Genomic DNA, 12,470 nt, shown 5'->3' on the forward strand with positions numbered 1-12,470 from the left:
ACATGTAAAGTAAAATGTTCAGTGCTTGCTGATGGAACTGATTGATTTTTTTTTTTTTTCTATTTCTTCTTTTTTACTTGTATGTTTTTTTTTCTATTTTACTTTTACATGTTCGAAATATAGACATCAAATCAAATCAAATTTCTTTGAATGTACACCATCTCATTGTGTGCATCTTAAAAGTATGATCTTCAAATTCACCATGGTGCATGGGCCTAAAGTATAGCTGTAACTCTGAAATCTGTGCTCCCTGCAAACACCCCATTTGACCCTGATGTGGAGATGCAGCTATTGTTTCCAGTCTCAAATCTGAATCTGCCAGAATTCAAATCAGTAGTCCGTCAGGAGCACTTCCCTTTGCCTTGGAGCAAATGAGTCAACTTTAGCATCCCTGCCAGGCTGTAGTGGCTGCCCCGAGTCTACTGTGCCATGCCACAACACCACAATGCCAATATAATGTAAGTACACTGGGGCCCTGGATCAAAATGAGCCAACGCTGTAAAAAGTTACGCAGGGGGATAACGTTGATTCCAAAATATTATGTTACAAAACTAATATACAACATCTTCATGGTCTCATGAAACACGGCAAACTACCTAAATGATAGCATTAGCATACCGTGAGGTGTCATTTAAATGTAACACACAGGGGTAGAAGTTTCATTTCTAACTAGCATGATAATGCAGGTACTGTATATGATGTTTATATTTATTGTTACTCACCATGAGCTTTTAAATCGTCGTGAAGTTATGGAAGTTTGCTTTAGTCAAAATTCAAAGTTTGAGTTAGCTAGTTTAGCTAGCTGATAAGGTTTCACGTGATTAAGTAAACTTGTGCTATGGTTACACTAAATTGATTCACTTCGAGCGCCAAAATGGAGAGCGAGATTTTCTGACAGGAACTTTGATTTTATAATGATTATTGCTCGTCCTAAACACTAACGTCTTGCATAAATAACCCCATTAACAATCAACAGTAAACCACTAAAGACTCCTGTCACAGATCACATACATGTGCAATACCTTGATTTCCGGTGCAATACCTCAATAACCATGTGCAATATTGTAAATTATTCCATAGCATATCTTATTATTATATTAATCTACTACATGAGCACTCTGGCTTAGGCTAAATTAACTAATTTCATTTCTTTAAAAGTACTTCTATACCTTTCTTTGTACAAATGGCATTTTTATTTTTATTTAGAATTTTTGGATTTGTGTTTAGGTTTATATATTTATTGTCCTTACTGTCTTGTTGTTAAGTACCAGTGTTCCATTCACCAAGTCAAATTCCTTGTGTGTGCGAGCTCACTTGGCAATAAAGCTTTCTTGATTCTTGAATCTTGAATAACATATTTTAATTGCAATAAATAATTATTTGTCAGTTTTACTTTTGTGTTGGTTTATATGAGCCCTCAAACTAAATAAGTTGTGCCTACTCTAGTCTAGACTTGTTTAACTTACCTTAACTTTGCAGGTCAAGTGTAGAGCAGTGGATCTCAGCCAGTTGAGGGATTCTAAATCACTGAAATAGTCAGACAGGTCTGAAGGTTATTAAAGTTATGAATGAAGTTATTTTGCTTCTATCTGGGGGACTACCTCTGTTGCTCATAACTTACTTCCACACCACCAGATCCTGTTATGTGATGTGAGGTTACAAATAGAAATTACTTCATTTAAGAGTCACAAGCAAAAAAAAGATGTGGAGCAACTCCTGTAAAGAATAAAACAGTTTCATGTATATAAACTTTTTTTTTTTTTACAACCCATCATTCACACAGTTCCCACCAGTCCCTACTGTGTATTTATAAGCAGAGATGTCATGTTGATAGTGTTTTACAAGCAAGATTAGTTGTAATTTTTCTTTCTTACAGCATGCAGCAGCCCACAGTGCCAGTCCCCACTGACCACAAAGAGCCTGTCCAGGCACTGATGTCACCAAGAGTAGTCATTTTTATTCATGCTAATCCTCTTATATACTGTAGCAGCCCAGCAGATCACTGTAGGTCATAATAGACAGCCATGACAGGCTTGTCTAAAACATATTCAAAACAAGGGGGTTTCCTATTAGAACAAGTACACAAGGGAAATGTTTGCAAACATGTCTTCACAATCATTAGTTATTATGGATTTTCAATAATTTAAGGACACAATGGCATTGAAATATATCTGAACTGCACACAGTGGTGAAAGTTCAACAGAGTGTTCAGAACACACATCATGCCACAGGGTGCTGTTGTGAATAACAGAAATACTGTCTGCTCTTTTTATGTGTTCTCAGGCTGTACTGCTCTCTGTTGGAGAAAATGAGTCACTACATTAATCTAACAAAAAGAGCCACACACATAATCCAGCCAAGAGCCCACTTTTTGTCTGAAAGCTAAGTTGATGCGTCTTAAACCACCAAGTCTTCTTGTGGTATCTGGTATATGGCTCCTCACAGCATTTGTGTGGTAAGAAAGAAACAGAAGCCATCTCACTTTACAATGACAGACATGGAAATAAAAATTAAGACAAACATTCTGAATTCATCCCACTGAACATGTTTATTCATAAACTGGTAAAATATAGCACATTTGTATAAAAATGTAGAAAATTGTACACAAAATATAACACTTGGCTTTTGTCTATTATAGTTAATGCTACTATTATAGCTTTCTTTTGCTAAAGGGGATATTCTTTTGCCAGCAAAAAAGACAGAATGAAGAATGACAGTTACAAAACACACACACACAAACAAATGTAGAAGGCAACGTCCAAAAAGTTCATTAATATAAAAGGATAGCCGTACAAAACATTTCATACATTCTTAAGGAAAAAAGCACTATCAGTCATAGTTCATGCCCTTATTGCTTTTATTTGTGTTTTGTTAAAGTAGACTATTTGTGCATCTTTTTTCTCTATTCTTTTAAGGTGTCTTTGGTAAGTTGTCCACTTTTTCCAAAATGAAGAAATGTTTATTCCTATTAATGCTTTGTAGATTAAAGTGGCACTACTACATTATTCTGCGAAGTCACAAAACGCTACAGCAAAACTCAACTGAGGCCTTTGTGAGTCTAAATGTGCTCAAATGAGTATTTGAATGATTGATAAAAACACTGTCATGGTTCTTATTTAATGATCAAATGGGGATCATGTGAATAGTCGCAGGAGACATAGACCTTTTCGCACAGTGCTGTAATCAGTGCAAAGCCACAGTGTAAAATTAGTTCTCCTACCAAGAGCCGCAACTTTCCATATGATATAGCTCAATAGTTACTAAAGAGTACCTCAGTGTAAAAATAGCACAATATGCATTTTACTACAGTGGCAGCAACTGTTAAATTCCCACTTCTAGATTCCCTGTTTTGAATAAGTGAGAAGAATTTTCAAAATAACTCCTCTTTGGGATTAGAGCTGCAGAAGCACTGTACTACTACTATGTACCTCATTTTCTCAAATCAAAGCGATTACTTCTACTGATATGGTAATACACAAACCAGCTGACTTGGGTTTAGATCAAACAGCTGTCATTCTCAGTTGAGTCGTGTAAGAGTCATAAGTCCTGGTTAATGCCATGCGAAGGCATGATGTCTGAATATTTCAAACAAGCTCTAATGCAGAGGGGGGGTTGGACATGTTATTATATTTAAGCTTAACATATTATCCCCTATATATGTACCTTTGAAAGAGCATGCCCTTTCTGTTTTGCATTTTTAAACATCACTTGGGAAAAATGTACACAGCTGCTTTAAGAACACTTACAGTAAACATGTGGAGTGCAAACTCTCTGTCTGGAAAGGCAATTACAACATAGATGTAAGTTAAACACCAAAGATTCAAACACCAATAAGTCCTGAGTGTTTGTGTGTAGGCTATATTTGTTTCTGTGACTGCACTGGTGCATGTGTTGGAATACTGATTTGCCAACATAAAAAGTGTTTTGTTCTTGACAAGAAAGAAATCCCTAGCATTAAAGATTAATGTTTAGTAGCACCGAGACATTATTCCTCAGTCACTAAAAGCACGTCTTTAGTCTTCACTCAGCTTTTCATACAACCATCCCATCAGAACATTGGCCTTCAGAATCCAAGCAGTCTATAACAAGACAGGGGACGATTTATCCACTATCTCATTGTCATATACAGAAAATATATAAATGTATATAAAACGTATTTACATGTCTCCTTCTCAGCTCCACTGTTTCTACAGCCCTATGTGACTGGAATGCCTGTTTGGAAAAAGTTCAGTACCAGTTTCATATCAGGCATATCGCTCCAGGTCAATACCATGTACCAGGGCAGTGAAAGAACAATACAGCAAAGGAGGTTAATCAGGCACCTTTGGTTTTAAGGGTTTGGGTGGGGATTCTTAAAATCTGAGACCCGTTTTATAGGTAAATTAGTCTAAACTTGGAGAGGAAACCCATAACACTATGCCATTATTCCTTTTGGAATTCCTCATGGGTATCCAGTGGCAAGAGACCCTTGGCCAAGTCATAAATCTATGCAGGTTAATGCAATTGATTTATATTTGAGGGTTACTGGGACATACATTGTTCTCAACAGCTTAACTGAGTCACCCTAACTTGGCTTTTTTTCAAAGTACCTGGTAAATTTACCACAAGTGACAGGATTTTAGTGTTTAAAACCTAAAGTTTGTTATCCTGGACAGTGGGCTTCATACATTTCCAGGTGTGATCTCAATTTTAACCTTAAGAACTGGCCATGGTCTGTACTTGATTATTAGTATGAGATAAGATACCAAACGTTTTCGTCTAAGACAGCGTGTTCAGATATTTATTCTCCCCAGCCAGTGAGGTAAGCATAGATGTCATGTCCCCCACAGCCATGTTGGACAGGCCGGAGCCTGCAGCTAGGCTGACAGAAGTCTGGGGGGTGGTGAGGCGAGATGATGCCTGGGAGGAAGACCCTGGCTGGCCCTGAATGGGGTTGTTGATTGGGCTGAAAGAGGAGGAATCTGCATCATCAATGATGGAGGTGAAGTCTATGCGAGCATTGTCCAGGTCCAGGTTCTCTAAGACATTGGACATGGGGCCAGATTCAGGATAAGGAGGCATGGGGACAGGTTTTGTGCCACCTGTTGGGTCTAAGTTTGTTGCCATACTGTGCTGCTGATTGTGACAAGGTCCATTCTGGGGGTCCATGTGTTTCTCTAGATCCATGTTTATCTGACCTGAGTAGTACATGTTGTTGTTATTGCTTGGAGAGAACATTTCATTTTGTGGGTGATGTGGATGCTGAACCGGAGGAAGTCGGATCCCTCGTCTTGGGCTAGTGGAGGACTGGACAGGACTGAGGTGGGGCGGGCTGCCAAGGTAGACGCTTCCAGCCTGTGATAAGCTGTTCTGACGACTGAGAGGTTTCCGTCCCTGAGGAGGCCTTGGGACCACCATTTCCTGGCCGTAACATGAGCCTTGGAGACCCGTCAGCTGCTGCTCTTTAGGTGTCACAGAGCTGGGCCCTCTGGTGTGAGCTGGAGGGCTCATGACCAGATTCTGGTTGGGGTAGCTTTGATAGGACTGGCTAGGGTATAGATTCTGGTTTTGGTGCTGTGGACTGTGCTGCATCATTGCAGACTGGGCACTCATATCCATGTTATCAGATAATGGAGGAGGTTTTATTCCACTTGGCTGCTGCTGCTGCTGTTGCTGCTGTTCTTGTTGCTGCTCCCACATGAGAGCTTGCTGGGACTGAACATAGTTCCTCACCATCATCTCCTTTACCTGCATCATAGGCGTTTCTGACCTCTGTCCATCTGAAAGCGCAGTGCCGGCACAGCCCAAGCTTAAGCCCCCTCCACCAACAAATGAGTTTGGGTTCCCTGGAAAGTTACAGCTGGGATTGTTAGAGTTCCTCATCATAACCTGGCCTGTTTGTTGTGGGTAACCCTGAGTTTGTTGAAGGAGCATTCGCTGCTGTTGGAGCTTAGCATTTTGACAGGCATCCCCAACCCCCATCCCTGGGTGGAACTGCTGCTCTGGCTTGATGACGAGTTTGTGGGTTCCATCAGGGCTGTTGTAGATGCTTGTCTGATTGTTGTAGTGGGGCTGTGTTTGTTGAGGCTGCAGGCTGGGATCTGAATACTGCATTCCTCGTGGGTTCTGGATAGAATGGCTGGAAGTTTGAATTTGGTTTTGGTTGTCACTCCAAGGACCTCCAGTATCACCACCCTGGCCTAGACTAGGGTAATGTGGGCCTGATGGACTGAGCTGACAGGTACTCATACTGTACTCAGCCTGTTGGAGAAGTGTATTTGACATGCCTTCTGAGTGAATAGACCTTGCTTGGCCAATGGTATTTCCACCAGCTCTTGAAGTGGCTTCTGCTCCCTGGTTCTGGTAATGAGCCTGCATGTAAGCCTGGTCTGGACAGGTCAAAGAGTCATGGCTTGGGGACAATTGATTTAAATGAGGGCCGCCACCTCCATCTCCTCCTAGAGTTTGATGCTGTTGCTGGTATCCCATGAAATTCCTCTCTCCGGGAGGCATCATCATGGAACGATCCCTGGCATCAACTGAAGCTATGTGTGGCTCCATACCCATAGCCTCCATCATTACGTTTTCCGTAATGCTGGGTGGACGTGGCGAGTACAAGTGACGAGAAAGGCTGGTGTCGGAGCCACGGTGCTGGAGCGCATTCCTTCGGCTCATCAAGGCCACATTGTTAAGGCTATTGAAGCGCTTTGGGAGGGCTTGTGGATCTGCTACTGATCTGACAGGGTCACTGGCTCGCCTACTGTTGTTTCCCGGAGCTTGGTGAGGGTAGATAACGCCAGTTCCATACTCTGTGTTGGCACTGTGCCTTCTTGGACCAACTTGTTGAAGGAAAGGAGGAAGAGGCTGGCCCTGGTATTCACTCAGAATACCTCCTCTCCTGCCTTGTGTACCTGTCTGCTCCATATTGGGTAAAGGAGTTGGTGGTGGTCCACCGGTTGCTGCAGCATATTTGGCCTTTAGGCTGTATTGCTGGGCAGGTGTTAAATTTGGAAGACCAGGCAATCCTCCTGCTCCACCAGGACATGGGGCTCCTCTGCGATTGGTCTCAGGAGAAAGGGGATCTCCCGCACTCTGCTCTGGACTGAGTAGGTGACACCCTCCCCCTGCTGGTCCTCCCATTTGTGAGACGTCACTGGAGCGCCGGCTGGACAGATATGGAGAAACCATGGAGGAACGACGGCTTACAGTATATGCAGAGCTCAGGCTGCTGGTGCCACTTCCTCTCCGGTCATTAGAATTGCAGCCAATTGAAGGCCCAACTCCTAGGTCGTGATTGGACAGTTCCATAACTCGTCTGTTTGAGAGGAGCGGAGAAGGTGCACACATTCCAATATTCTCCCCTGGACCTGAAAATTAACATGTAGAGAGAGAACCACTTAGATTACATTGCATCAAACTGATTAAGTCTGTCTTACAACATGCTTCAATATTTTATCAGTTGAAAGTCGGATATGTTGTAATAACCACTGTCTTTATCCTGAGAACATACTCAATACTGTGCTCTGAATTTTCTGTGGTTGTTTTGATTTTGAGAACATACCAGGAAGTGCAGGTAACTTGTTACTGGAACAACGGGAAGGAGGTGCTGGCCTACGGATTTGCTTCAGCTTGTCAATCTTTAGGTTCTCCAGCCTCTTCAAAGCCTGTGCAGACATTCCCATTGTTCCAACACTTCCTGGTTCCCCTCCTCCTCCACCTGAAACTCCATCCTCCAGTGCAGTGAGATCCTCTAGACTGCCTGCTGCATTCAGGTTCATCTCAACCCCACTGTCATTGTTGTTGGCGCTCCCTAGTGGAGAACGTTCGCTACTGCAGGATGACTGACCACCAGGGCTTGGCTGGGATTTCTGCAAAAAGTATAATGAGATGTTTGCTGTAAGTAACTAAAAACAGCAATTAAATACAAAAATAATTATTTTCTGTGGTTTTTCAACAATGGGCAAAAGTTATTGATGTGGTGCTGCTTAGAATGGAGCTCTTTTCTAAAGAACCTAGCAGGCTCATATGCACTACTCACCAAAGTGGACTCAGGAGCCAACAGTTTGCAGTCTTCCCTGCGTGTCTCCGATTTCTCCAGCAGCAGTTCGGATTCCTGGCCTCCAGCGGCCATAGCTGAACCTGGAGGTCGGGGTCCTGTGTCTCCACGGTGCTTCTTAGTGATGTGGGCTTCAGGGCCATGCACTGTCTTCACATGTTTACGCAAGGAGCTTGGATCTGTGTACCGTTTAGTGCAACCTGGGATCTTGCATACATAAGGTTTCTATAAAGGACAAGACATTTTTGTAAACATGACAGACCCAACTAATTTCAATGCATTTTTTTCTGATTTACAATATTTCCAGAAGTGTTAATTTTTTCTTCAATACATCTTTATCAACTTATTCAATAAATTCAAAATTGAAAAACAGAAATGTGGTGTCTGTTATGCTTTAAACAAGTTAGTAGGTAGTGTAAGTGATAGCAAAGGGTGCTGCTCAGGCTAAATTTATTGACTACTTTTAAGTGGTCTAGGTCGGTGATTCAACCACTGTGCCATGGAACACTAGTGTGCCGTGACAGATCGTCAGGTGTGCCTAGGGACATTTTCCAAATTCACTTAATTAGTCAAAAAAATATACTATTCATATACTGCAAACAATTTCCCATGTAGTGTGTCTGTTCCTGTAGTGTAGTGACTGGTGGAGTAATTAAATACTTGTCCATATACTGACCTGGGCTACCCACCCACAAGGTGGCAATAAAGCACACTAATGACCTTGTTAATTTAAGACAATAGAATTAATGATGCGCGCCAGAGGTGTATGTGACAAGACATAGGTTTACAACAGCGATAACTCCAAACTGGGCCCTGGACACAATTCTAACCTGGATGAAGAGCGTAATATGGGTGGTGGAAAAGGCTACTTTTATGAGAAAAACTACATCAGTGTCTGCAATAGCTCTCAAAGCTAGCTACTTAGTAGCTGAACTTGTAGCCAAATAAAAAAAGACACACTCTGTGGCAGAGATATTAATACTACCTGCAAAAGCCATTGTAAATGAAATGCTTCGCCCTGACGCAGTTGAAGAAGTAGCCAAAGCCCCTCTCTCAGATAAATAGATTCATAAATTGAGAGACTTAATGTGTCATTTTGTAACACTTTAGGTTGGTGGTGTGACCCCGGCTTTTTTTAATGTAAGAAATGTGCCTTGGCTCAAAAAAGGTTGAAAAACACTGGTCTAGGTGACAGTACCTCATTGGAGTGAGTTCGGTTCTGGTGCTTGGCCCGGTCTGAGGCATTGGAGAAGGCTTTGTTGCAGCCCTCGTGTTCACACACATAAGGTTTCTCTCCAGTGTGTGACCGCAGATGGGTCTTCAAATTCTCCAGGCGAGAGTAAGCCTTATTACAGCCTTCAAACTAAAACAGAAATGAACAAAGCAGGATTTTAGCAAGAGTTAAGTTGCAATAAAGTAAACAACTTCAATCAGACTTATCCTATTAACAATACTATAAACTAATGGAAAGGTCAGTATAGTCTAACAGCTACACTGTTTCTGAGTTACAGCACGTTCACTGTAATCTCCAGAGCTTTGTAAAGTATTACTGTCATCTGCAAAATTTGATCCTGAAAAAGAGCATTAAACAAAGTGGCTCTTATTTTTAATGTCAAGCCAAACCCAAAGTAGACCAAGAGAAGCAGACTTAAGTTTAACAGGTACTTATTTTCTGTTGTAGCAAGCAATGACGACACTGATGAAAAATGTGCTTTCATGTGAATTTGGTTCTTGCTGATTTGAAACTCTGGATGACAGGAGCTTAAACAGAGATAGAACTGAAATAAAGTAAACACAATATTATGAAATACTCACAGTGCACTTATGTGGCTTCTCTCCTGTGTGTCTACGCATGTGAACTACCAGCATATACTGTGCTTTGAAAGGCCTCTGCTCTCGAGAGCACTCCTGCCAGTGACACACAAACTCCTTCTTTTCCCCATGGATGTGCTCATTGTTGATGTGCTGTTAAATAAAAAAACACAGAGATAATAATTATCAAAGTTGTATACTGCAGTATTTTTCCTGCTCTTTTTGTATCTGTCACTTACATGAACTAGCTGGTCTTGAGTGTCAAATTCCTTGCTGCAGCTCTCCCAGTGGCAGTTGGTTTCATAGATGGCCTCTTGCTCCTGCTTCCCATCCTCCTTGTCCAAGTCATCTCTGCCATCCAGTAGGCCCATAAGAGGGTCCTGATGAAATGTAGGGGTACAAAACCATAATTTATTGTCAGCATATGGCAAACTAGTTCACAAAATAAAAAAATATAAATGTGTAAAGGTAAAATCTAGAATAAGACAGTTTCTATCATATTTACCTGAGTGCCAGTGGAAGAAGGACTTGCCACATCTCCCTCTGACCTCTCTTCCAGGCTTTTTACATTCATGCCATCCATCACACCTCCCAGTCCTGGCTCTGTCTTTAGCTGCAAAACAAAACAAAACAAACATATCATTTTGTTTGTCTTATACTTACTAAGCCATGTACAATCAACACAGATTTTAATCCTCCCTCTGGTAAAACTGCGTTATCTCCCTTTTGCCACCTCCTTTTCACACAGGAGCCAAAAAGTTAAGAAATTGTACAAATACTGAATACAAGTCAGATTGCTTTTAAAGTGAATAAGAGAGCCATCTTACATGTCCATGCTTGGGTGGAGCATGAAGCCGAGGATTGTGAGGAGGTAAGCGGGATGCTTGGCAGGGACCTGGTGTGTGTCCACCCAGAGGTGTCCCCACACCTCCTCCATACATGGAACCTTGTTGCCTGGACTGACAGTTAATATTGCTGGAGTAGCCAAGGGAGGGGCTGTAGAGAAACAGAGAAAAAATAAGAAAATTATGTAAAAAAAAAAAAAGGCAGTTGAACCCAGTGAGGTATTCAAAATTTATCAAAACAAATACAACCATTAGCCAATTTTATGAAATATTTAAACATGATGACAATAATTTAGGGAAAATAAACATTAGGTCTCCTGGTGCTTGGAAGTGTTTGTCTTTTTTCCCTCTTATTCACCGTATTGATTTGCTCATTTGCCAAGTTAGAGATGGGCCTGACCAGACCAGACCACAATAAATGTGAAAGAAGAAGTCCGGGGAGTCAAACTTGTATTTTTTTTATTCCGACCTATAATTGTAATCATTACAATATATTACCAGCATCAATGCTTTGAAGAATCTTGTAATGTCATTTCCAAATTTCCGAGGTTTCTTGCCATCTGTATACACATTTTCTACCCTTCATCATTTCTGAATAAGAATCAGTCAAGTTTTAATTAGCTTATGCTAATGCTAGCTAAGTTTAACTTTTGGCTGAAATTCCAGTCTAGCAAATTAATGAAAGCTGTCGTTTTACTTACCATATCGTAGCTAACTTATCTAGCTGATAGCCGCCGCCCCCAACACATCATTGTTTAATCTTACTCTCCATTAAGTCTATGTTTGTACCAACTTAGGCACAATTTTGCCAGTATTTCTCTAAAGTTTTGTTTTGTTCTGTATCCCATTGCTGTTCACCTGCATTTAGTGTAAGTTCTTCTATTTCTCTGGGGGCTTTAAGAATTTTCACACCCCATGCTCAGAAAACACTGTATTTTCAAGTAATTGATAAATGGTCTAAAGAAGTTATTGGTGTGTTTTTATATGGCTAAAAGAGGAGTTAAGAAATTTTAACAAACATGCTAAAAAGTTAAATAATGGGTAATTCAATGGTGTCTGGAAAGTGAACGCAGCACATAATGTTAATGTCGAGTTTACAGCCCTAGAAATCTAGATTAGATTGGATAATGTTACCATAACACTTTACATGTAACATTTTCTTTTTGCTTTACACAAAAGGACAATGAAATATCTGACCTCATAGCGCTCACGGAGAGATGACCATAAGAACTGGCACCATTGGGGTTGCAGCGAGAGTTGACAAAGGCCACCAGGGAGTTGGGTGATGTCCTAATCACCGTCTGCAGGTCAACACTGGCATCAGACAGGGGTGAGATGGAAAGAGCTCTCTTTTTGCTTAGCTTCAGTATGGAACGAGGTGTAGAGAACCTAGAGCCTGAAGGGGAACAGAGGATGCCAAGAGCATGGTAAGCTTCAATGACGCACCGTCAGTGCCATACTGTCTTTAACAACACATCGTTTATATTTAAAGGGAACATAGGGGTGTATTTTAGCTTACCATCCACTGAGCCCATCGGATCAGAGCCTGGCTGAATCTGGCAGAAGTTATGATGAGAGGACATCATGTTGCTCTGGTTACAGTAGGGGGTGATATTGCCACCTGTTGGACATAAATGACAGTGGAATCAACTACTGCAAATATCCAGCAACTTATAAGTTAACAGAGGTTTCAACTGCACATCATATTGACCTGCAGTTCTGTGGTTTACCTAAAATATGTTGATTGGCTTGACATGTTAGTGTTCTTAGACCATCTA

General features: G+C 41.3%; 2 protein-coding genes and 1 long non-coding RNA gene across 4 annotated transcripts in view; 1 reads left to right on the top strand and 2 right to left on the bottom strand.

Annotated features, from left to right (window-relative positions):
* The window catches only part of LOC117818609 (zinc finger E-box-binding homeobox 2-like), a 33,892-nt gene extending 32,870 nt beyond the window's left edge, over window positions 1-1,022 (bottom strand). The window contains exon 1 of the mRNA XM_034691563.1: window positions 723-1,022. The gene's annotated coding sequence lies outside the window, so the exon portion shown is untranslated. The remainder of the gene's footprint in view (window positions 1-722) is intronic.
* LOC117818619 lies at window positions 227-8,411 on the top strand. Its single transcript, XR_004632378.1, has 2 exons — window positions 227-458; window positions 1,877-8,411. It is a non-coding gene; the product is annotated as an uncharacterized LOC117818619 (long non-coding RNA).
* Window positions 2,527-12,470, bottom strand: part of gli1 (GLI family zinc finger 1) — a 61,028-nt gene continuing 51,084 nt past the window's right edge. For both annotated transcript variants that reach the window (XM_034691544.1, XM_034691552.1), the window contains 10 exons: window positions 12,212-12,313; window positions 11,890-12,088; window positions 10,675-10,843; window positions 10,353-10,460; window positions 10,087-10,227; window positions 9,851-10,000; window positions 9,234-9,398; window positions 8,018-8,260; window positions 7,541-7,847; window positions 2,527-7,346 (listed from right to left, as the gene is read on the bottom strand). In XM_034691544.1, the coding sequence (XP_034547435.1) occupies window positions 4,759-7,346; window positions 7,541-7,847; window positions 8,018-8,260; window positions 9,234-9,398; window positions 9,851-10,000; window positions 10,087-10,227; window positions 10,353-10,460; window positions 10,675-10,843; window positions 11,890-12,088; window positions 12,212-12,313 (4,172 nt within the window). In that variant the 3' untranslated portion in view covers window positions 2,527-4,758. The remainder of the gene's footprint in view (window positions 7,347-7,540; window positions 7,848-8,017; window positions 8,261-9,233; window positions 9,399-9,850; window positions 10,001-10,086; window positions 10,228-10,352; window positions 10,461-10,674; window positions 10,844-11,889; window positions 12,089-12,211; window positions 12,314-12,470) is intronic.

Source organism: Notolabrus celidotus, chromosome 1 (genome assembly GCF_009762535.1).
Source record: "Notolabrus celidotus isolate fNotCel1 chromosome 1, fNotCel1.pri, whole genome shotgun sequence".
In the NCBI taxonomy this organism is placed as follows: domain Eukaryota; kingdom Metazoa; phylum Chordata; class Actinopteri; order Labriformes; family Labridae; genus Notolabrus; species Notolabrus celidotus.